The 26,424-nt window shown below is 36.6% G+C and overlaps 1 protein-coding gene across 5 annotated transcripts in view; it reads right to left on the reverse strand.

The window, feature by feature from the left end:
* Positions 1-26,424, reverse strand: part of ANKRD13B (ankyrin repeat domain 13B) — a 513,444-nt gene that overhangs the window by 141,693 nt on the left and 345,327 nt on the right. For all 5 annotated transcript variants that reach the window (XM_053706151.1, XM_053706149.1, XM_053706150.1 and 2 more), the window contains exon 3: positions 25,698-25,822. In XM_053706151.1, coding sequence (XP_053562126.1) covers positions 25,698-25,822 — 125 coding nt within the window. The remainder of the gene's footprint in view (positions 1-25,697; positions 25,823-26,424) is intronic.

Below are 26,424 nucleotides of genomic sequence, written 5' to 3' on the forward strand. Positions count from 1 at the left end.
ATTACTGTACAGAATACAGACATTAATTGTTTATATTGCTTTTTATGATAAAATGGTATTATATTGTTTATTTTTGTTGGGCATGATGAGTTATATATTTGACATTATTTTGATATCACTGTTTCATGCACTAAAAAGCCTATGGGCAAGTGGTTATATTGCACAAAATATGCACAAATACTAACGTTTTATATTATGTTTCACGATACAGTTAAACTGAATTACCTATTATTGCTGAACACATTGAGTTATGACAGAATAAAAACTTTTTTTTTTCTCCCCTCTCTCCTTCCTTCCTCCCTCTTCCTTGGTTAATTAAATGGTAAAAGTGCTAACATGGAACGTAGATGGGATTCATTCTCCAATAAAAAAGGAAAGCAGTACTAAACCATTTAAGCAAAAGAGATTTTGATATAGCGTGCCTACAAGAGACCCACTTGTCGGATAGTGAGCATAGAAAGATCAGGGCGAGGTGGCTGGGAGAGTCCTTTTTTTCATCTTATATAAAATCTTCTAGAGGGGTTATTATTCTATTCCATACAAGACTTAATTATACAATTCTTAATGTTTTAAAGGATAAAGAAGGAAGATATTTAATTATTAGGCTTATTATTTGAAATGAAGAATATCTATTAGCCAACATTTATGGCCCAAATAACTCTAATGAAAGGTTTTGGAATTTGTTGGTAAAAAATATGTTTAAATTTTCTAAAGCTAAGGTCCTATTGTTAGGTGACTTTAAGGTCACTCCCAACTCATACCTAGACAGAAGGAAAATGGGGGTTGACAAAATTAAAATTAAATATAAAACTTTTCTTCTTAATTTTGAAAAAAAGATCTTTAACCTACTCTATGAGTCATTGAATCTGGTTGATATATAGAGGTTGTTAAACCCTAATAGTTTGGAATATACGTGTTGCTCGAAATCATATAACACTCTCTTGAGGTTGGATTTATTTCTTATCTCGGAATCATTGGTTTCCAAAGTTTTGAAATGTAATATCCTCGATTTCACCTTGTCTGACCATGCTCCGGTGATTTTATCATTTATAGTGAAAAGGGAATTTACATTTAATTCCTTTTTTTTCTCCTACATACTTACGAGACTGTGAAATTCAAAAACAATTTAAGCAATGCTTGGGGAGAATTCAAGGTGTTTAATAACCACTGTAAAGAAAATGTTCAATTATTTTGGGAGACTGTTAAGGTCTATCTAAAAGCAGAAATTGACACATATGTGGCAAGATCAAAAAAGGAGAGGGCAAGGAAGGATAAAGATCTATCAGATAAAGTGAGAGAGGCATATATTTTGTATCTGAAATATCCTAGTAAGGTTAATACAGATAATTACTTTTTGTATAGAAAGGAGAGAGATTTATTTCTCATGGGAGAGGCACAGGAATTTTTATACAAAAGCGCTGCTAGGTTTTCTAAATTTGGTAATAAAGTAGGCAAACTTATGGCCTCAATGTTTAAGAGGCAAACTAGGAGGAAGCCAGTGGCAGCTTTGAAAGTAAAAGATATAATCTATACGGAACAAGATCAAATACGCATTTGTTTCATAGTTTTTATACTGACTTATATACATCTCAGTGTCCGGATTTGGAGAACATTAAAAAGTTTTTGGATAATGTTAAATTTCCTAAGGTCTCAGACTTGGATTGTGAAGCCTTAAATCAGCCAATAACCGAGAATGAGGTCCAAAAGACAATTATGTCCATGGCCAGAGGGAAAACTCCAGGTCCGGATAATTTACCTCTTGAGTTCTATCAAATTATGCGGGCAGAAATCGGTCCTGTTCTCACTGATCTTTATAATGCCTATTTTAAAATGAACTATAAAACATCTCAAAGTTTTAAAAGAGCTAATATTATCTTAATCCCCAAGAATAACAAGGACCCCTCAGACATTACCTCATATAGACCTATCTCCCTGCTTGGTCTTGATGATAAAATTCTAATGAAGATCTTGGCCAAGAGGTTGAAACCAATACTACCGAAAAGCATTCATCAGGACCAGGTAGGGTTTATTACTGGTAGAATGTCAGAAGTTAATATAAGAAAAATCCTACATGTAATCTGTCAGTATGGAGGGGACCGCTCTGCTCTGCCTGAGGCCTTCCTGCTATCTTTGGATGCAGAGAAGGCCTTCGACAGAGTGGAGTGGCCCTTTTTGATGCAGGTTTTGGAGAGGTTTGGGTTTGTGGGGCAATTTAAGGAATTTATTGCAAATGTTTATTCTGATATTAGAGCTTCTATATTGATTAATAATGGTATTTCAGATTCATTTTCCTTGACAAGAGGATCCCGACAGGGTTGCCCATGTCTCCCTTATTATTTGATTTGATAATAGAGCCTTTGGCTATTAAATTGAGAGAGTTGCTAATTGGAATTAGTATAGATTATATTACATTTAAAATTGCTTTATTCGCGGATGATCTTTTGTTATTTGTAGCTAGTCCAAGGAATCAGATTGATAAGACTGTGAAGCTTTTGAATCAGTATAGTGTAGTCTCAGGTTATAAAACTAACTTTACAAAATCTAAAATACTTTGGCTAAAGGAAAACCTAGAGGATTCTCAGTCTTATCAATTTACAGAAATTAAAACATTGGATTATTTGGGATTAAAAATTTCTGCCAACACAGTAAATTGGTATAGGGATAACATTGGGTGATAGTAGAGATAAGTTGAAAAGCTGGGCAACATTCACAGTTTCCTTAACAGGGAAAGTAGCTCTTTTTAAAATGTGTATTATTCCTAAAATTCTTTATATATTAAGGATGCTTCCTTTTCTGATTAAGAAAATTGATCTTTGGCGCTTCAATCAATCATTGAGGTATTTCTTATGGAGTGGGAGGAAACCAAGAATTAAACTTGTTAAGCTATATCAACCATGCTGTAAAGGAGGGTTGGCTTTACCTAATTTGGAAGGGTACAACCATGCTTCTATTTTACGTTTACCTGTGGACTGGTTGTTACAGTCCTTTAGATACTCGGATGAGTGTTTAGAAAGTCAGGTTTGCTCCCCGTTCTCTTTGAATTTTGTTATTCATGCGTCGAATAAAGACTTGGGGAAAAATATTTCTGATCATCCCTTATATAGGGATATATTATGGGTCTGGAGAAATTTATCTAAGCGTCTGGGAGTAGCGCCAAAAATATTTCTAAATGGTTAACAGTAAAGGGAAATGGTTATTTCCATTTGGGTAATATGGTGGATATCTTTGAAAGATGGTCGCCATCTAGAGCGTTGGTTATGAAAGATTTCTATGACAACAAGTCTGATAAATTATATAATTTCGATAAATTTCAAAAACTATTCCCAGCAGTGCAAAGAAAACATATGTTTTATTTTCTTCAGATAAAAAATTATATTTTCAGTTTAAATATGGGCGGATCACCCCTTTATTGACTGTATAAGAATGGGGAAGTGGTCATTGTCATCAATCTATAAAACTCTTTTGACTATAGAAGAAAGTTCTTTGATATTAGATCTAATGTGTTATTGGACAAAAATGGTAGACCTAGTGGATTTAGATATAGTATTGTTGAAAAGCTTAAAAAACTCAAAGTCTCTTTTCTTCAGCATACTACAGAGAAACACAATTTAGATTGGTGCATAGGGACTATTTAACCCCACGTAGAGTTGCTAAATGGAATAAAAATGTGTCCAATGTCTGTCCTAAATGCTGCTTTCAAGATCCAGATCTAGGACACCTGTTGTGGGATTGCCCTAGGCTGAAGCAATTTTGGGCAAAGGTTAAATATTTTCTTTCTAATATAATTAAAAGGAAGGTACAATTAGTCCTCCTTTTGACGAGTCATATTTCTTGGGATAAAAAGGTTCATTTTGTACTTACGGTAATAATAATCCTTAGGACACTTATTTTCAAGAATTGGGTTACCCCTAAAATACCTTCTATTGCGGAAGTAAGAAAACTGTTACTAGACTCAGCAATTAAGGCAGCCTATAGGTCTATGCTAGAGGGGGAAAGAGGTGACTCCTTTTGTAGGATTTGGAAGGACTTTGTGTGTTGTCAGGGAAGGGACGTTATATCTTATATAGAACAAATTGTTAATATAAAACTGAATTGAGGGATGAGGGGAAGACGGATGGGGGAAGTTCTTTCTTTCTTTTCCTTTTTTTTTTTTTCTTGTTTGCTGGACCGAATAGAATTAGGGAACTATAATAGTTTGTTGAGAAGGAGAGAGAGGAGATGGAAGGACTAATTATTGACTAGTGAATTGGAAGGCTCTTGATTATGTCTTTTGTTAAGTGACTTGTTATTGACCTTATTTTTTGTAATTTTATTTGTTTTGTATGTGTTGTTTTCTTTTTTGCGTAAAAAATAAAGTTAAATTTAAAAAAATATTTTTATTAACCCCTAATCTTCCGCTCACGACATTGCCGCCACTAGAATAAATGTATTAATCCCTAAACCGCCGCACTCCTGCATCGTAAACACTAGTTAAATATTATTAACCCCTAATCTGCTGTCCCTAACATCGCCGCAACCTACATTACTGTTATTAACCCCTAATCTGCTGTTCCTAACATCGCCACCACTATACTAAAGTTATTAACCCCTAAACCTAACCCTAAGTCTAACCCTAACACCCACTAACTTTAATATAATTAAAATAAGTCTAAATAAAACTTACTATAATTAACTAAATAATTCCTATTTAAAACTAAACACTTGCCTATAAAATAAACCCTAAGCTAGCTACAATATAACTACTAGTTACGTTGTATCTATCTTAGGTTTTATTTTTATTTCACAGGCAAGTTTGTATTTATTTCAACTAGGTAGTCTAGTTAGTAAATAGTTATTAACTATTTACTAACTACCTAGTTAAAATAAATACAAATTTACCTGTAAAAAAAACCCTAACCTGTCTTACACTAACACCTAACCTTACACTACAATTAAATAAATTACATTAATTAAATACAATTAACTAAATTACAAAATAAAACAAACACTAAATTACACAAAATAAAAAATAAATGATCAAATATTTAAACTAATTACAGCTAATCTAATAGCCCTATCAAAATAAACCCCCCCAAATAAAAAAAAACCCTAGCCTAAACTAAACTGCCAAAATCCCTTAAAAGGGCCTTTTGCAGGGCATTGCCCCAAAGAAATCATCTCTTTTACCTGTAAAAAATAATACAAACAACCCCCCAACAGTAAAACCCACCACCCACACAACCAAACCCCGCAAATAAAATCCTAAGTAAAAAAACCTAAGCTCCCCATTGCCCTGAAAAGGGCATTTGTATGGGCATTGCCCTTAAAAGGGCATTTAGCTCTTTTTCCGCCCAAACCCTAAGCTAAAAATAAAACCCACCCAATAAACCCTTAAAAAACCTAACACTAACCCCCAAAGATCCACTTACAGTTTTTGAAGACCCGACATCCATCCTCAACGAAGCAGCACAAGTCCTCATCGAAGCCGGCAGAAGTCTTCATCCAAGCCGGCAGAAGTCTTCATCCAAGCCGGCAGAAGTCTTCATCCAGACGGCATCTTCTATCTTCATCCATCCGGCGCGGAGCGGCTCCATCTTCAAGATGCGGAGGATCCTCTTCAATCGATGGCTCTTCCAGAATGAAGGTTTCTTTAAGGGACGTCATCCAAGATAGTGTCCCTTGAATTCTGATTGGCTGTATCAGCCAATAGAATGCGAGCTCAATCTTATTGGCTGATTGGATCTGCCAATAGGATTGAAGCTCAATCCTATTGGCTGATTGCATCAGCCAATAGAAATTGTTCACCTTTAATTCCGATTGGCTGATAGAATTCTATCAGCTAATCGGAATTCAAGGGACGCCATCTTGGATGACGTACCTTAAAGGAACCTTCATTCTGGAAGAGCCGTCGATTGAAGAGGATGCTCAGCGCCGGATGTCTTGAAGATGGAGCCGCTCCTCGCCAGATGGATGAAGATAGAAGATGCCGTCTGGATGAAGACTTCTGCCGGCTTGGAAGAAGACTTCGGCCGGCTTGGATGAGGACTTCTGCCGCTTTTGTTGAGGATGGATGTCGGGTCTTCAAAAACTGTAAGTGAATCTTCGGGGGTTAGTGTTAGGTTTTATTAAGGGTTTATTGGGTGGGTTTTATTTTTAACTTAGGGTTTGGCCAATGGGGAGCAATGTTTTTTTAGATAGGATTTTATTTGGGGGGTTTGGTTGTGTGGGTGGTGGGTTTTACTGTTGGGGGGTTATTTTTTACAGGTAAAAGAGCCGATTTCTTTGGGGCAATGCCCCGCAAAAGGCCCATTTAAGGGCTATTGGCAGTTTCGTTTAGGCTAGGGTTTTTTTTATTTTGGGATGGTTTTTTTATTTTGATAAGGCTATTAGATTAGGTGTAATACATATTTGATAATTTCTTTTTTATTTTGTGTAATTTAGTGTTTATTTTTTGTAATTTAGTTCATTGTATTTAATTAATGTAATTTATTTAATTTTAGTGTAATGTTAGGTTTTAGTGTAAGACAGGTTAGGTTTTATTTTACAGGTAAATTTAGTAAATAGTTAGTAACTATTCTACCTAGTCAAAATAAATACAAACTGGCCTGTGAAATAAAAATAAAACCTAAGCTAGCTACAATATAACTATTATTAACTTTTCTTTCCCCCATAGGAATCAATGGGGCTGCGTTACGGAGCTTTACGCTCCTTTATTGCAGGTGTTAGGCTTTTTTTTTTAGCTGGCTCTCCCCATTAATATGGGGAAATCGTGCACGAGCACGTAAAACCAGCTCACAGCAGCGCTGGTATTGGAGTGCGGTATGGAGCTCAATTTTGCTCAACGCTTACTTATTGCCTGCTAACGCAGGGTTTATGCAAACCTGTAATAGCAGCGCTATAGGGAGGTGAGCAGTGACAATAACTTGCAAGTTAGCACCGAGTAGCTCTTACTGTAAAACTCGTAATCTAGCCGAAATGAATTTACTGTAAATATTTCCCATTCCAATGTTCTTCACATAGGGGAATATATTTAGATAGATCTGTATAAATATATGCCTATATATAATCATCTATATACATATATAGGTTTAGATATATATTTTATAAAATAACAAAAAACATATAAATATGTAGAAGTATGTTGCTATTACTCACTAAGAGATCCCCAAGAACTGGATGTCTATACTAAAGACTTTGATCACATATTTTCAATGGATGAGTCCACTTTAGATCTCACAGACCTATTTTCAAGGATTGAAGCATTAATGATAAAAGCAGAAAAATTTAAATTTGATAAATGGACTTTGGAGAAATATGTGAACTTGAAAATGATTCCCAGGGGTCTGAGAGTACACAAATTTCCCACCTTTGAGGTGGATGACATTAAATTTAAGGATGAGTGGAATATGATTTTAGATGAATGTTCATTTAGGCTCATGCATAAGATCATAGTCCATAAGGATAAATTGCTGACAGATATAAAAACTAAAATCACCCAACTCCAGCGACATCTAGCACACCGTCAGCTAGCATTAGAGTAAAAATGTTTTGATGAATTACTAATAGAAACTGTAGAAAAATCGACAGAAGATATATTACAGACCAAACAGACTAAATTCTTGAGAGACTGGACAGACTACCAGACTAATACAGTACATATATGGCATAGAAGAGATAGATCCACTAATTATAGAGAGAACAACAACAAAAAAGTTACAGACACAGTAAAGGTAATCCCAAAAACAAAGCCAAAAAAAAGGTCACTTTCTCAGACACAGAAGCTGAGTCAACGGATGACAATAGTGGAGATAATGAAAGTTTGAATTTACAAGAAAGCACTGATAAGTCCACTAAATACACACCCGCTATGACAGTGTCCTCTAATATAGAGTCCCAAGGAGCCAGAAAGAAAACAAGTCAAAATAAATATATTAATAAATATTCCACAAACACTGCACAAGAAACACATACTGATGTTGATATAACTAGGACCAAGTTTGATCAGGCTTTTTTAGTACCAGCCCCAGTACAAGTAAAAAACCCGGCAGTACCCACTACAAAAAAGAATTCAGGGGGGTGGAACAAAAAAAGCTACATGAAATTAAACAGATACCAACTAAGAGCAAAAAAGAACATGGAGTAGATGGGGTATCACTAGTGATTAACTTGTCAGACACCCCATTAACTATACCACAAGAAAAGAGTTATGGATTAAATTTCGTACCAACAACTAACTTTAACCTATTTAATACGATAGTTGATGTAAACAGAATGGTACGAAATTTAACACTTAAGAAACACTTTTCACAATATACAAACACAGTGGACACTCCAAATATGCAAGCTGATAGCGGTAAGTCAGCACCAGAAGTCCATCTAGATTTCTTGGACTCATGTACTAGAGAAGCACTACTAAGTCTACAAAGTAAACAGGTAGAAGACATTACCATAGAGGTAGACTCTCATATAGGCTTTAAGCCAAAATCAATATTTTATCCCATTCAATCTAGAGGTAGTGTCCTGGAACAATTCCAAGAGAGGATAGATAGTGATTTGGAACTACTGTATGGAGATACAGCTTCCCCAAAAGAAAATAATTTGACTAGAAAGGAAAGATTAGCATTACAAGAACTAGCAGCGAATCCTAATATTATTATAAAAAAATCAGACAAAGGGGGTAGTGTCGTGGTACAAAATAAAGCTAACTATGATAGAGAAATAATGAGACAATTATCAGACACAAAAAGCTATATAGTACTACAAAATGATCCAAAAAATGAATTTATGTATTAACTAACACATCTAGTGGATGAGGGTTTATATAATGGTTTCATAAATAAAGCCACCCAAGAATTTCTAATAAATAAATTTCCCAAAACCCCAGTGTTTCCCTAAAGTTCATAAAAACATACAAGATGTGAAGGGACGCCCCACAGTTTCAGTGGTAGGATCGTTACTGAAACCCCTATCAGAATGGGTGGACTCCATTTTGCAACCTCTAGTACTAGACTTAACAAGTTACCTTAGGGATTCTACCCAACTGATACAAAAGCTGAACCATGTTCAATGGACTAGTAGAAGTAGATGGGTGACGTTAGACGTCGTCTCACTCTACAGTTCAATACCTCATGAAAAGGGCCTACAAGTTGTGAAGTATTTTCTAGCTAGGTGCAGCAACTTAGGAAAAACATTTCAAGAGTACCTATTAAAAGTGATTGAATACCTACTGACACACAATTACTTTTGCTTTGGGGGGGTGTATTATCTGCAGAGATATGGCACAGCTATGGGGGCAAAATTTGCCCCCTCATACGCCAACCTCTTTATGGGGTGGTGGAAGCTGTGCCACATCTATGCGGATGATAACCCCTTCAAAGAGAACATTAAACTATATCAAAGATTTATAGATGATCTCATCCTAATATGAGAAGGAGATGATGAGACCTTACCCGGATTTCTAAAATATGTAGAAAGTAATAAAATGGAAGTACACTTCACATATGAAGTGCAAAAGGAAGAGTTTCACTATTTAAATCTCACATTGAGAGGCAACAAAAATGAAAGATACTCATCTTTAGAAAAAAAAAAAAAACACTATATAGAAAACAACACTATATAGAAAACCCATTTAAAAAAAAGCGATATTGCAGGCAAACAGCAATCATCCAAAGGAAACATTTAAAGCTATAGCAAAAGGCCAACATATGATAGTAAAACGTGAGAGTAAAACGTAATTGCACAGATCAGTCAGACTATATTAAAGAAGCTGCTCGCCTAGATGGTCACCTGAAAGATAGGGGATATAATAGACAAGTTATAAAAAATGCCCGTCTAGCAGTGTCCACTTTGGACCAGACAGAATTGAAAAAAAACAAAAACTAAAACTTCTCAAAATGTGTTAAAGATCAAGACAGCATCAATTTCGTTACCCAATACTCACCACAATATAATAAAATCTGTGGTATAAACATCTACCAATATTAAGAGCAGACAACAGCCTAGCGAAAATAACACAAAAAAGATGTCTCTTCTCATACAGAAGGGGCAGAATAATAGGTAACATAGTATCTCCTACAGTTCCTAAAACTGCCAATAAGCAAGCTTCTTGGATACAAATAAAAGGGCTACACAAATGTGGCTTTAGTGAATGTAAAGCATGTAAGCACGCAGATACGGGGAATACCTTTCATTCAGTCAAGACTGGGGAGATTTTTGAAATAGAAAAATGTTTGAATTGTAGAGAAAAAGGGGTGGTATACCTCCTTGAATGTAATCTCTGTAATCTACAGTATATGTTGGAAAAACTTTAAGAGAGATAAGAACTCGCATAAGAGAGCATTTATTCAGCGTTACTGCAGAAAAAGAGAAGACAAACGCCTCCCAGTGGCCAAACATTTTATAGAAGAACATGGTAGAAACACTATGTCATTGAGGTGGACAATTATAGAAAAAGTGACATTGAATTCTAGGGTGGCAGACATGGATAAAATCTTAAGTAAAACAGAAATATATTGGATGTTTCGATTAAAAACAAATACACCTTACGGGTTCAACTCCAGGTTTGACCTTATCAGTTTCTGGGAATGAACCCGTTTATTTCTCTTATTCTATATTTTTATAGTTGTGCATGCAAATTTAATACTTTTTCACTATTCTGATAGTTTTCTTGTAAACTAAAATGATAAGTTTCATATTTTAACACTATTAAGACAATATAGCTTGTGACTACTAATTTGTCATCAATTCAGTAAAATCTCACAAATTCAATTTACTATTAGTTGATTATAGATATGGTCCAACAATGTGCATAACCTATAGGGGAAGAGAGAATACAAATCCCCAATTTCCAGGCTTTTTGGAAAATTATATATATACACAGGAATAGTCCCAGAAAATAAGGTAGCACATTTAGTACAGACTCCCATTTGCCAGAGAAATGGCATATACACTCTATAACCCGTTTTCACAGCAAAGAGCACATATATAGAGCATAGCAGAAGACAACAAAGGGTTAATACGGTACCTCAATTAGGCAAGTGTGATTTTAATTGACCTAATCACTAAGGTATAAATTTGAGCTGTTACAGCGACTGATCAGTGGTCTATGAGTATGGCGGGCTGAAACGCATAAGACCTGATCTTTCACCTATTTTGATAATCCGTTTGTAGAGTGTTATTGCTTTTAAAGAACAAATAAAGAATGAACTTTTAACTGCACTCATGACTGGATATTTTCATTTTCCATTGAAATATGTATTTATAAATAAGTACAACATATTCTGCTATGTGAAGAACATTGGAATGTGAAATATTAATATTTCATGTCGGTTTAGCGAGCTTGAGAAAATACGATAGGGTTTGCCTGATTTGTTGAGTGCTTTTTTTTTTCAACGTTCTATTGAAGTCTATGGGGGAATACGTTAACGTAGTCGCGATATTCCAAGTTTGTTTTGTTTTTTCAAACCTCGAGTTTAGCGCTTGTAGAAAAACCTTTTACTTTCAACTTGTAATACACATGATGCTAACTTCACTAAAAGTAAGCTTTTTGCGAGCATCGGGTAGCGTGTGAGGAGAGATAAATAGCAATCCACTCGTAATCTTGCCCTAAATAGGCCCATACTTAAAGGGAAAAGGATTTGGGGTTTTTGCACCTGAAACAGGCTATTACATTAAAAAAACACTCCTTTGCTATTAACTATGTTCTTGGGCTTGTAGAGGTGTGTCCCCGTCCACCTATATCCAGTTGTCCATATCCAAGCGTTAGGAAATTATACATAAATACGTTTGTTTGTTTTTCCCAACTTGTTCTTTAAGTGCATGACACATAATTTTATTGGATTTAATGTCCCTTAAACATTAGCAGACAGCATGCATCTTCTAGTCCTTATGTGCCATCATAATGTGCGTTTTTCTTTTTCACTGGCAGCTTTCCAAACGTCCTCTACATATTCTATTACAGTGACTGGCCAATATAGATTATGCACATCAATCTGCTGCCTCATTACCCTCCAGAGATCTCTAGCTAAGCAAAAGACAGATGTTTATTAGACAATCAATATTTTCATATACATATGACAATGCTACGGATAAGTTGAAAATCAGTTTAGTGTCTAAGGCCCACTGTTTAGTATCTAAGGACCACATTCCAATACATTAGACGCTGCTGAAGGAGAATTTAAACTCAAGTCAGCTGTTTTCATCTTCTTTTCTATATAAATCCAAATGATCAGAAGCACAGTATTGATATAAGTCAGAATGCAAAACTAATATCTCTTGTGTTTTTACACTTGATTTGGGAAGGAAAACTACATAAATATGTTTTTTTTTCTTAAACCCTTATAGCAGCAAAACATATTCAGAAAATGTTGACTGATTGAATATTTATGATGTCGACTCCATGAGAATGAGATTGTAGTTTACCAGTCGACTCTCCTCAGTTAAACTTTTCTGGTGTTCTCTCGGGCACAGTGGAGTGATTTTAAGCACAACGGGAAGGGGTCAGGAAGTATTCACAAGACTAGTGCTCAGTCTGAATAGCCAAGAGAGAGAGTTTTGGCCACATTGCACAACAGACAGGAAGACAAGTACATACTGTATAAGCAATTTATTTATAAACTTGATCGGGTTTGCGCAACTGGTTGGGTGAGCGCAAAAAGCTTACTTTAAGCAAAGTTAACGGGCAGGCAGGAGCACTAATTTGCTCTGCACTTGTAATTTAGCCCTTAATGTAGCAATGTTCTACTATGCATGGCAAACATACATGCCCTAGTCCATTGCATACCAAATAGACAGCACTTTCCCTAGGGAACATTTTACAAAGCTGACAAAAGCTATAGATTCTCTGGTCACGTGAATAACATTGTTTCTTTGAGCAGCACAAACACAGAGAAGCACACTAACTCTCCAATAATCACCTTATTGATCCTGTCCCCTTTAGTACATGATTGAGCAAGAAAGGAGACAAAGAGACAGGGAAATGTAATCAGACAAATTAATAAACAGTCTCTAAAAGGAGAAAATTGATTAGGGAACCCATGGGAGGAATCTGTGGAAGGGTAGCAAGTGTCTAGATTGGCCAACTAGGTTATAAAGATGTAAGAAAAGTGTGAAGGTCACAAATCTCTCAATTCTAGTAACATGGTTTTAAAAAAAAATGTAGAACAGAAAAGTAGACAATGAAAAAAACAATACAAAAGCCTTAACAGCCACTATAATCTCAACAACACCTACACCTTACCAAAAGGCATTTTTAAAAGTGTCTGTTACATGCTATTTTGTGGTTGGTGTTGCTATAGTAAGGGCTCAGTTTACAAAATATACTCTGTGTTTTTCATAATTTAAGATGGCAACAGAAGTTTTCAATATTTCATCTTAAAAGTATTTATGGACGTTTAAAAGGTACAAATTATTTTAGGAAGTTCAATAAGACAGGGCTTCTATAGACAGCAACAACTCAAATCTCTCAGAGTCCTCTTTTCTGAAACTGCAGTTCTGTTACATGTACTCTACATCAAAGTGTCTGAAGCATGAAGAACTGTCTATATAGACCTGTGTTTTAATCTAAATGGCTTTAATTTCTATAGAAAATAATAAATATGAGATTTAATACGGAAAAATGCAAGGTTCGACATTTTGGAAGTAAAAATAAGCAGGCAATCTAAATGGGACTAGATTTACACAAATAGAGGAGGAAAATGATTTGGGAGTAGTAATAGATAAAAAGCTAAAGATAAGGCTAATAAAATACTAGCATGTATTAAAATAGGCATTGATGCAAGAGAGGAAAGCATAATTCTGTCACTATATAAATCCCTGGTAAGACCTCACCTTGAGTATGAAGTGCAGTTCTGTGGATTGATCTCAAAAAAAGACATTGTAGACTTAGAAAAAGTTCAGAGAAGGGCCACAAAGCTAACAAGGGGAATGGAGAATTCAAGCTAGTCAAACTTGATCTGTTTTCTCTAGAAAAAAGGCGTTTGAGAGGTGACATAATTACTTTATATAAATATATTCAAGGCCCATATACAGAGATAGCAGAAGCTCTGTTTATTTCAAGAACATTTTTGTCACAAGAGGACACAATTTAAAGGGACAGTATACACTCATTTTCATATAACTGCATGTAATAGACACTGCTATAAAGAATAAGATGCACAGATACTGATATAAAAATCCAGTATAAAATGGTTTAAAAACGTACTTAGAAGCTTTCAGTTTAGCTCTGTTGAAAAGGCAGTTGGAAAGCCCACTGAAAGTGGGAAATAAGACACTCCCCCCCTCCCCCTTCTTTTGCATATGAAAAGACCCTTTACACAAACAGGAGCAAGCTGGAGAAGGTAGCTGACGGTATTCAAATAAAACTTTGGGGCTTGGTTAGGAGTCTGAAAATCAGAGCAATGTTTTTTAAAAATAAGCAAAATTATACATTTAAATAAAAAAAAAAAACTTTATGGGCTTTATAAATAGATCATCTACAAAACATTTATGCAAAGAAAAAATGGAGGATAGGAGATTTTATCTCCTGCAACGGAAAAGTTTTTTTCACTTTAAGAGCAATAAAACCGTGGAACTCACTAAAGGAGGTAGTGAATGCCAATACCTTAGATATTTTTAAAAATGGTTTGGATACATTTCTGGCTAGAAACAGAATTCATGTATATGATTGCTTGTGTTAATTGGGTCACCTTTTTTAATGGGATTAATTTAAGATCAACTGGAGCTTTTTTGTAAGTGTATTAGATTTGTATAGGTTGAACTCGTTGGATTTAATTCTTTTTTCAATCTCATTTACTATGTAAAAAAGCTCTGCCAGAAATACTCAATGATTTTAAGCAGTTGCTGCCACTGTTATAGGAACATTGTATTAAGAAAAAAAACTTTTTTGAAACACAGACGTCCAAAAGTCCCTATTTCTGAGGGACAGTCCCTAAATCTGAGGTCTGTCTTATGTTGTCAGGTCTGTCCCTTTAAGCTAAGCCCTCCTCCACACACTACAAATCCTCACCGCACCTGCAAACAGGTGCTTAGCAATTTGTTAGCAACCTTGTGTATTGTAGCAGCAAGTAATTCTGAGCTCCTCTCCTAATCAGAGTTTGATTCCTAACAGACTTTTCATCAGCTTTCTCAGACTGAGATTTACAAAGACAAACTTTGGAGATTACCCCTCATTCAACTACAACGCTGTTGTTTTTCTCAAACTCCTAAAGCAACGGAACCGCTGACTACCACAAAAAAGAACAAGCAGGATTCACCACTGTGAGTGAAACAACTTATGCTGTATACAGATTTCACTTCAACGCCAATCTTAACCGTAAGCACTACTCCGTAACTAACACGGAGACCGGAGTTCCGCATTCACTCCCCCTGTGACGTAACAGTGGGCGCTAACCGCAACACAGACGCGGCTGTCAGTACTGCCAAGCCTGATCACGGAGCTCTGTGAGCATAACGGACACCGGATAACTGAAGCTTCTCCTCACTGTGACGTAACAGTGAGCTATCTCTACTGTTCAGTAGCGGAGGGTAAGAAGGTTGATACAAAACCAAGTAAAGGACATTTACTACAACACTAGTCATCCAGAGAAACTAACAGTTAGTGCTTTTTCTCACAAAGAGTTTATGGTTAAAGGAATACTTTATCAGTATCTCCTCTGACTTCATTCAATCCTATAATAACTGCTACATATTCACAACGGGTAAACTTGTTACCATTCCCTCTCAATAGTGGCGACATATTATCCCATTGTGATACACACCAATATTATAGAATTTAGTTCTGCATATTGTGATCTTATTAAACCCCAGTATTAAAAAGCAGGAATAACCCATACCAGTACATTTCAGAGGAATACCTGGAAGCAAGGTATTACATATTGCTAAGCCTTAATAATGGATCCAACTAATGGATCCAACTACCTCAGTTCATTTACAATCTTTCACAGAAGGTGGACCAATTATCCCAAGGTCTCAGAGAGCTTCAACTAGAGAACCAAACTTTGAGAGGTATTATAAAAGAGACTGTAGTACACAAGGACCTCCCACCTGAACCACAGGTCTCTCTACCTGAGACCTTTGCAGGTAACAGGAAATCATACCGGCAGTTCAAAAATGCCTGCAATTTACTCTTCACACTTAAACCAAAAACATATCATTCAGACCGGATAAGAGTCCTGACGATTGTTTCATTTTTAAGGGGTGAACCCCGAGTCTGGGCAGACACATGTTATGAGAACAACGATCCCATCCTCTCCTCACTACAAAGTTTCTATACCACTATGGATGAACTATACCAAGACAGTGACATACAACTGACTGCAGAGGCTAAGATGAGGGCTCTCAGACAAGGTCGCAAGGCAGTCGAAAAGTACATCACAGAGTTCAAGCAGTATGGTACTGACTCGCAGTGGAATGCGATCGCTCTGAGAAATCAGTTTCGCTTAGGCCTTTCAGACCAACTAAAAGATGAATTGGCAAGGTTAGAGATTCCAAATAGCCTTGAAGCACTGATGAAGCTTGTTATACAGATAGATAGGAGGTTAAGAGAGAGAAAGGTTGAGCGATACCATTCTGAGACTTCAACAAGACAGCCTCCATCCAACCCACAACAGATCTCAACCCAGAGAACCTCTGATGAACCAATGGATTTTGGGGTTATCAGAGGACCCATCACTCCCCAAGAAAGGAACCGCAGAAGGAGTCAGATGCTTTGCATGTATTGTGCAAATCCATCACATGCTGTTAAGGATTGTCCACTTCTTGTCAAGATGAAGAGACGTAAGTGTTCAATCAGTACTGTTCATACTGCCACCTCACCTAAACCCACTTACTGCCATGTACTTTTGTCTCTACAGTGGCACCAACAGAGAGTCAACACTGAAGCAATTATCGACTCGGGAGCCACAAACAGTTATATAGATGTAAACCTTGTAAAAATAAACAAGATACCTATTGTGTGTAAGCAAAACCCTGTCTATATTCGTCTTATTGATGGTACAGCAATCAAAACTGGGCCTATCACACACCAAATGATACCCCTATTGGTACAAACTGCCAATGGTCACAGTGAATACTTAACACTAGATGTAATTCCCTCACCTCTTTTCCCGATAGTCTTAGGTTTAACTTGGCTACAACTACATCAACCCTCGATAGATTGGAAAGCTCTCCATGTCACTTTCAATTCCGCATACTGCTCCAAGACCTGCTATGCCGGCATGGAGACTCTTCTCAACATCAGTGATGAAGGACCGAGTTTACCTGCAGAGTATGCAGACTTCGCAGATGTCTTCAGTAAAAAACAGGCTGAAGCATTACCACCTCACAGACAATATGATTGTCCTATTGAATTACAACCTGGGGCAACCATTCCCTTTGGACATCTCTATCCCCTCAGCAAACCTGAGTTGGATCACTTAAAAAATTACCTTGAAGAAAACTTAAAAAAAGGCTTCATTCGTCCATCGACATCACCTGCTGGAGCCGGCATATTTTTTGTACGCAACAAAGACAAGTAACTAAGACCCATCATCGACTATCGTGAATTGAATAAAAAAACAATAAAAAAACGCTACCCACTTCCCCTCATACCAGAGCTCATTGAAAGAATTCACCAAGCCACAATCTACACTAAACTCGACCTACGCGGAGCCTACAATCTAGTCAGAATACGCAAAGGTGACGAATGGCTCACCGTTTTCAGGACCAGGTATGGGTTATACGAATATCTCGTAATGCCGTTTGGGCTCTGCAACGCCCCTGCAACTTTTCAGCATTTCGTCAACGATATTGTCAGAGATTTGCTCGACATCTGCATGGTCATATATCTTGACGATATTCTCATATTTTCCAACAATATCCAGGAACACGTCACACATGTTCGCTCCGTATTAGCAAGACTCAGAGATCATCACCTCTACGCCAAACCGGAAAAATGCCTGTTCCATGTAACACATCTGTCATTCCTCGGATATTATATCAGTCCAGAGGGTATAAAGATGGAGGAGACAAAGGTACAAAGCGTAAAGAACTGGCGAGAGCCAAAAACCAAGAAAGAATTACAGCGATTCTTGGGTTTCGCAAACTATTATAGAAAGTTCATCAAGAATTTCTCACAAATAGCGAAACCTCTAACAAGCCTAACTGGAACCGTCTCTCATTTCTCCTGGAATACAGATGCCCAGAAAGCGTTTGATCATCTCAAGACACTTTTCACTACAGCTCCATTATTACGCTATCCTGACCCCACTCTACCATATATACTAGAAGTGGATTCTTCGGACTATGGTATTGGAGCCATTCTGTCCCAACGACCTAGCTCCACTTCTCCTATCCATCCCATCACCTACTTCTCAAAAGTTTTGTCTCCAGCTGAATCTAATTACCCCATCGGGGAGAAAGAACTATTAGCCATCAGGAAATCCCTAGAACACTGGAGACACTTACTAGAAGGCACTGAAGAACCCATACAGATAATAACGGACCATAAAAACTTAGAGTATTTACAGACAAGTAAAACTCTCTCCTCACGTCAAGCGAGATGGAGTTTGTTCTTCACACGATTTAATTTTACTATCACATACAGACCTGCAAAATTTAATGGGAAGGCTGACGCTTTGTCCAGAAAAGATCTGCCACCAGGGAACGTTCCTCAAATGGGCCAAATCATCCCTCCTGAACGATTCATAGCAACTACCTCTTCACTTCATATACCGCTTGACGATACCACCATTGATCACAATGAGATCACGCAATACTGTTTACAAAAACATTCCGATGGGTTATATTACCATGGTGACCAAAGATACGTATCTCCCTCATCACGGCTCACTATCTTACAGTGTTACCATGACACACCAGGAGCTGGTCATCAGGGAGTTCAAAGAACACATGAAAAGATTTCCAGAAGCTTTTGGTGGCCACAAATGAAAAAAACTATAGCGGATTACAACGTGGTTGTTCAATCTGTGCAAGTTCCAAATACGAAACCAACAAACCTTACGGGTACCTTATGCCCATACAAATACAACAAAAGCCCTGGCAGCATGTAGGTCTTGACTTCATCGTGGACCTCCCCAAGTTGGAAAAGTTTAATACAATACTCGTGGAAGTCGACCTATTCAGCAAAATGGCCCATTTCATCCCTTACTCTAAGTTGCCAACTTCATCCGAAACAGCTGACCTGTTCCTACAACATATTGTTCGCCAACATGGAGTACCACCCATCCTAACATCAGACTGTGGCACCCAGTTTACCTCCAGGTTCTGGAGGCAGTTATGTCATCTCCTACAGATCCAACATCGCTACAGCACCTCCTTCCACCCACAAACGAATGGCCAGACTGAGAGGGTAAATCAATGGCTCGAGCAATACATTCGTTGTTTTTGTGGTCAACACCAGACAGATTGGGCAAAACTCTTACCACTGGCAGAGTTCGCCTATAATGACTCAATGAACTCCAGCACAAAGATGACCCCTTTTTATGCGAATTATGGCTTCCACCCTACTTTTTCATTTTCTGACTCAACCATCTCATCCTCACCTCTCGTAGATGAGTACACCAATACCCTCAAGGAGACATTCAATATTCTACGCCAGAATATACAACGCTCCCAAGAGTCACAGAAACATTACTACAACCTACGACGTAGATCACCCCCAGAGTATAAGGTTGGAGATCATGCTTGGTTGTCCTCCAAAAACCTTCGTCTACAGGTTCCTACTAAAAAATTTGGTAGTCTCTTCCTAGGACCTTTTCCAATCCTTAAGGTTGTCAACCAAAACGCTGTTACTTTAGATCTCCCACCTAGCCTGCGAATACACCCCACATTCCATGTCTCCTTATTAAAACCGGCAGGGCTCATGAGAGTGACTACACCAATTCTACCTCCTTCTCCAGTATTGCCACCAGTGGATGAATATGAGGTTAAAAATATCTTGGATTCTCGATACCACAAAGGTTGCCTGGAATACTTGGTACAGTGGAAGGGTTACTCGAATGAGGATAACTCCTGGGAACCGTCTGCTAATCTAAACGCCCCCAGACTGGTTGCACAGTTTCACCGCCGTTACCCTGATCGTCCTAGACCTCAAGTGTTGGGACCACTTGCTTGAAGAGGGGGTGATGTCAGGTCTGTCCCTTTAAGCTAAGCCCTCCTCCACACACTACAAATCCTCACCGCACCTGCAAACAGGTGCTTAGCAATTTGTTAGCAACCTTGTGTATTGTAGCAGCAAGTAATTCTGAGCTCCTCTCCTAATCAGAGTTTGATTCCTAACGGACTTTTCATCAGCTTTCTCAGACTGAGATTTACAAAGACAAACTTTGGAGATTACCCCTCATTCAACTACAACGCTGTTGTTTTTCTCAAACTCCTAAAGCAACGGAACCGCTGACTACCACAAAAAAGAACAAGCAGGATTCCCCACTGTGAGTGAAACAACTTATGCTGTATACAGATTTCACTTCAACGCCAATCTTAACTGTAAGCACTACTCCGTAACTAACACAGAGACCGGAGTTCCGCATTCACTCCCCCTGTGACGTAACAGTGGGCGCTAACCGCAACACAGACGCGGCTGTCAGTACCGCCAAGCCTGATCATGGAGCTCTGTGAGCATAACGGACACCGGATAACTGAAGCTTCTCCTTACTGTGACGTAACAGTGAGCTATCTCTACTGTTCAGTAGTGGAGGGTAAGAAGGTTGATACAAAACCAAGTAAAGGACATTTACTACAACACTAGTCATCCAGAGAAACTAACAGTTAGTGCTTTTTCTCACAAAGAGTTTATGGTTAAAGGAATACTTTATCAGTATCTCCTCTGACTTCATTCAATCCTATAATAACTGCTACATATTCACAACGGGTAAACTTGTTACCATTCCCTCTCAATAGTGGTGACATATTATCCCATTGTGATACACACCAATATTATAGAATTTAGTTCTGCATATTGTGATCTTATTAAACCCCAGTATTAAAAAGCAGGAATAACCCATACCAGTACATTTCAGAGGAATACCTGGAAGCAAGGTATTACATATGTCCTTATTTGCAAAATTTCCCTAGCCCCACCCACAGACTTCCCAGACACACCGATGATCCCACCCACAAACTACATGTGACAATCCACAAAATTACAACTTTCCCCCCTCAACCTAATGAGTGCCTAATACCTAGTCACAAATGTTGTAAGGTATTGAAATGTACATGTATACTTAAAACCAGTAAATCATCGTTTAGCAGTTTCACCTTTAAAACAACTTTACTTACCTTCTCTCATGCATAAAAAATATTTTAAGCATGTTTAACTGTGGCACTAATGTATGTAAATGCATTGAGTACAATGTCCCCTTAACTTTGTGAAATAACTTAGAATAACCCATGAAATGAATAGTTACTCATCATATTTGCTTTACCGTCTTGATTAATGAGCACACTGTTTATGAAAGCTGGCAATAATCAGTTTATATTTTTCATTGCACATTTTCTCTAGAGAAATCAAAGTCTTTTAGAGACAGTGGAAAAAAAAGGAACTAGAACTAGCCTCTGCAGCATTAAAAGGACTAATTCGCAAAAAAATACATTAATACTTAGGCATTGCCAACCATCCAAGGACAGAATCAACCTTCTGCTGGAAAAGAAACAAAACTGGGTCTACAAAATACCTGGGTGTACAAACCAACATGTACCTTAGGAGAAAGCTATAGACAACATAAAGAATTGGAAACAAAGTGAGAGTTACACATTTAGAAATACTTCATAGTAATTAATACATAGAGAATACAATAACAGATTAAAGGGACAGTAAAGTCAAAACTAAACTTTCATAATTAAGATAGAAGATACAGTTTTAAAGAACTTTCCAATTTACTTCTAATATCTAAAATACTTCATTCTCTTGGTATAATTTGTTGAAAATCATATATATGTAGCCTTATCAGCAGCAATATCACTACTGGGATCTGCTAACTGCTGATTGGCACATATATGTCTCTTGTCATTCACTCACGTGATGTGTATAGCTACTAGTAGAGCATTGCTGCTATTTGATAATACAAGTAAATTCAAATTGCTACCTCTGGTGTTTCACACTGCTGTTGAAACGCATTATGCCATTACTGTTTCTAGATTAGCTGTTGATTTAGTAATAGTCATTGATAGTGATTGGTGTTCTGGCTTTTTTAAGGTTTATTAGTGGCTGGGGGTCTGGCTTTTAGTGATTAATAGGGGATGGAGGTCTGACTGTTTAGTGGTTAATCATGGTTTGGGGTCTGCTTATTTAGGCTAACACCCTACTCACGTGCAAACCCGATCACATTTTCTCAAGTGCGCTAACCTGACATGAAAATTTGAATATTTCACATTAAAATTTTCTTCACATAGCAGAAAAGTTCTGTTTACTCATAAATACATATTTCTATATAAAGCTGATATTTTTTGGTAAAATAAATATCTATACCTATATATAGATGATTATATATAGGTATAGAAATATAGAGTATATATATATAGTAATATCTATTTAGAAATACAAAGAGCATATTCTGCTATGTGCAGAACATTTGAATGTAAAATATTTACAGTAAATACACACAATAACACTATTTTAAAAATGAATATTGCTTAAATATGCATTAACATGTTTTTATCTACTTGACTGCAAAGGGCTCCAATGCACATATATATGTCTATACATGTATACATATGTATTTATATGTGTATATATGTCTGTAAATACTTATATACATACATAAATACATATGCACACACACATATATATATATATATATATATATATATATATATACATACACACACACATATTTAGACATGTATATGTATGTATCTCTATGTTAAAGCTCTTTGGCTGGCTTCTTTTAATAACAACTAAGACCTCATACAGTATCCGGACTGTGGCCATGATCGGTCACAAATCTAGTGACTCCAAAGAAGATGGGAATAACCCAACAATTAGATGTCTCATCTGATATTGAGATTTGTTATATCTAGTTTAAGAATTTAGTGCTGATTCTGAGGATCTAAATTTTGTTGAAGTGACATTAGTAGTTTTCTGGACAGGACCGTTGAAGTTAGAGGTGGCAGCCTACTTTTGGCAGAGCAGTATTAGACATCCTACTGCTATACTCTTTACAATACTGAACATATATAGCTGTTTAGCAGTCTCATTTAAAACTCTATGTGACATATATTGTGCTTTATGGTTGCTTATTATGATGGGATGACTGCAAATTGCTTTCTATTACTCTGTCACGTCTCCTATTCTAAATGTACAGTATATTTGCTGAAACAGTCTTACAGTTCCATGTCTGTATATATCATTGCCTCAGCTACTATGGATGGTATTGTGTTATAATCCCCCCATATGTCAACCATATATAATTGCTTTTTACAACTTAGTTCACCCAGATCCCAAGGATTTAAGGTTTGAGCTACCATTGATGGTAATATGCCATAGAGTTGTTCCTTACACTTTGAGTTTATAACCAATCACAGTTTGAGGTAAAGCAGTGCAATTAATACAGAGTCACTTAGTATAATTCTAAATGACAATATATAATGTATATGTATATTAGAACTATCAGTACAATTCCTCAATACTTTCCCATTATGAATTTTTGATATAGCCTTTAAAGGGACAGTCTACACCAGAATTTTTATTCTTTTAAAAGATAGATAATCCCTTTACTACCCATTTCCCAGTTTTGCATAACCAACACAGTTATAATAATATACTTTTAACCTCTGTGATTATCTTGTATCTAAGCCTCTGCAAACTGCCCCTTTTTACAGTTCTTTTGACAGACTTGCAGTCTAGCCAATTAGTGCCTGCTCCCAGATTACTTCACGTGCACGAGCACAGTGTTATCTATATGAAATATGTGAACTAACACCCTCAAGTGTTGAAAAACTGTTAAAATGCAATCTGAAAGAGGTGGGCTTCAAGGTCTAAGAAATTAGCATATGAACCTCCTAGGTTAAGCTTTCAACCAAGAATACCAAGAGAACAAAGCAAAATTGGTGATAAAAGTAAATTGGAAAATTGTTTAAAATTACATGCTCTATCTGAATCATGAAAGTTTATTTTGGCCTAGACTGTCCCTTTAATATACTTTCAAGCTTTCATATAGTATTACAGATTGATGTGTTGTGGGGATGGCTAACCATCGCCTTTATTAAAGTTTTGGTATAGACTTCTGAATATAAGGGGTTGTTTTCTGAGTTTTATAATGGTTATGGAGGTAGCTATATTTTACTCTATGATTCACATGAGACCTCTCATTTACGTACTGTTTTATTAGTGGTTGTATTCAAGCAATCTGATGTGCTGCAACAGAGCTATGATTGGGAAATAAGTTTATGACTTAGTGAAGAAGGTTAGTTTATAAATATTTGGTTAAGTATTACATAGGGGGCCACATACTTTCAGAGACTACAAAATCTTAAACATAGCTCTTTGTAGTTGAGAAACTATATTTAAAGACTAAAATGTTCTCCCCTGAAGTTCCTCTTTTTTCGTAAGTTACTTTATTAAGTAGTCCAAGAGAGGCTGCTATTTTTCATTTCGGGTTATATTTTTTAATATCTGCAGGTTACTTAAATACAGAAATGGAGATGTTCTTTTTGAGTTTTTTTATATCAAGATATTTTAAGAGGAACTTTCGTATTTAAGTTGCAAACTAATACTATATAGGTCATTAGATAACAAAAAATGTAATGAGTGGATTATCTACTATATCACTATATCTATCATAGTTTTTCAATTTTTCTAAAGGTCCAAAAGTGGTCTGTGCAATTGAAATAATATCTTGAGCTGTCCATATGCAATTTGGAGTCCAAAAGTGGCTTTGCATTGCACGGATGATATATATTCTATAATTGATAGAAACAAAATAAAAAATAAGGTGTTATATTTATTATGTGTCATATTTTTCTGGTGTATGTAAAACATTGCTTCCTGAAGTACTTAGGCTCTAGCTTTGTTTTGTCTTAATAATATTGTATTTGAGCCATTCGAGAAATCTGTAAAAACTCATGTACTGGATATTACTTCTTATGTGTATATCTGCAATGTTTGCCTAAACATCTTAATAATAATTATAAAAAAAAAAAATACAGCTAGCTAGTATCAGTAATGCAGACTGCATGCTCAAACAAATTCATTTTTAACCTACAACCAAACCTTGTTCTCCCTGCAATGACAGCTGTTAGAAATGTAACACAATTCTGCATAATAGAACAGATGCCATTATCAGCTACAAGAAAAATATCACTGTGATACTAATTAAGCCATAACACATTTTTAGATTTATTGATTATGAACATGACCCTTTCATTGAGAGGACTTCAGATCAACCATATCTCACTAAGCTGTAATTGCAATTACGGTATGGTATGGAAATAATTTATACACTTGCCCTTGTTAATGTTTCAGTTACACTTGTTAATTGATTCTTAAGGTTTTTATGCATTGCCCAATGCTAACAATCTCAGAGGACCTGTTGATTTATGATTGGCATATTGAGCTTTATTCCCACCACTTTCCCTAATGCTCTGCAAGTGAACGTGCCAATTTCAGGCTCCTGTGCTGTATTAGTAATATATAATAATACTATTGTGATTATATTAAAATATGATGGAAGGAAGACACCACTAACGCTCATTAATAATCTATTCACATGAGTAGTTTAATTTACCTTTCGTAGTTTCTCTAGAAGGACGGGAATTCCTGCCAGCCGTTTTATAGTCCTCTGATAATCACGGTACCGTAATATCAACCTCACAAGTTCTAGGTCACGTGTGCTGACTGCTTCCTGCAGAACTGGGCAAGAAGAGAGACAATGTGCTACACATATGTGTGATCTAATAAGACAACAGATATGATATTAGATAGCATAGTCTTACTATAAGAGATGATACGAGACACACTGACCTACACAGTTTGCAGATCCTACAACTAGGGTTGTTACCTTTAGTTTAGGACAAACCTGAACACCCTTGCGCCGTGCACAGCTCAACAAAAAAAATGTGCGCATTGATATTATTCACACACGCTCACATACAGACTCTTACACACTCACATACACATAATCTCTCACACACATAAAGACACTAATGCTCACATAAAGAAACACACACAAAGACACTTACGCTCTCACACACACTCTGTCTCTCACATACTAGCACATGCACTCTTTCTCTCTCTCTCTCTCTCTCTCTCTCTCTCACACACACACAAATACACTCACTCTTTCACACACAGACTCTCACACACAGAAAGATACTGACAAACAAAAAACATAATTTATACTTACCTGATAAATTTATTTCTCTTGTATTGTATCCAGTCCACGGATCATCCATTACTTATGGGATATTCTCCTTCCCAACAGGAAGTTGCAAGAGGGTCACCCACAGCAGAGC

The sequence above is a fragment of the Bombina bombina genome, chromosome 3 (assembly GCF_027579735.1).
Source record: "Bombina bombina isolate aBomBom1 chromosome 3, aBomBom1.pri, whole genome shotgun sequence".
NCBI classification, from domain to species: domain Eukaryota; kingdom Metazoa; phylum Chordata; class Amphibia; order Anura; family Bombinatoridae; genus Bombina; species Bombina bombina.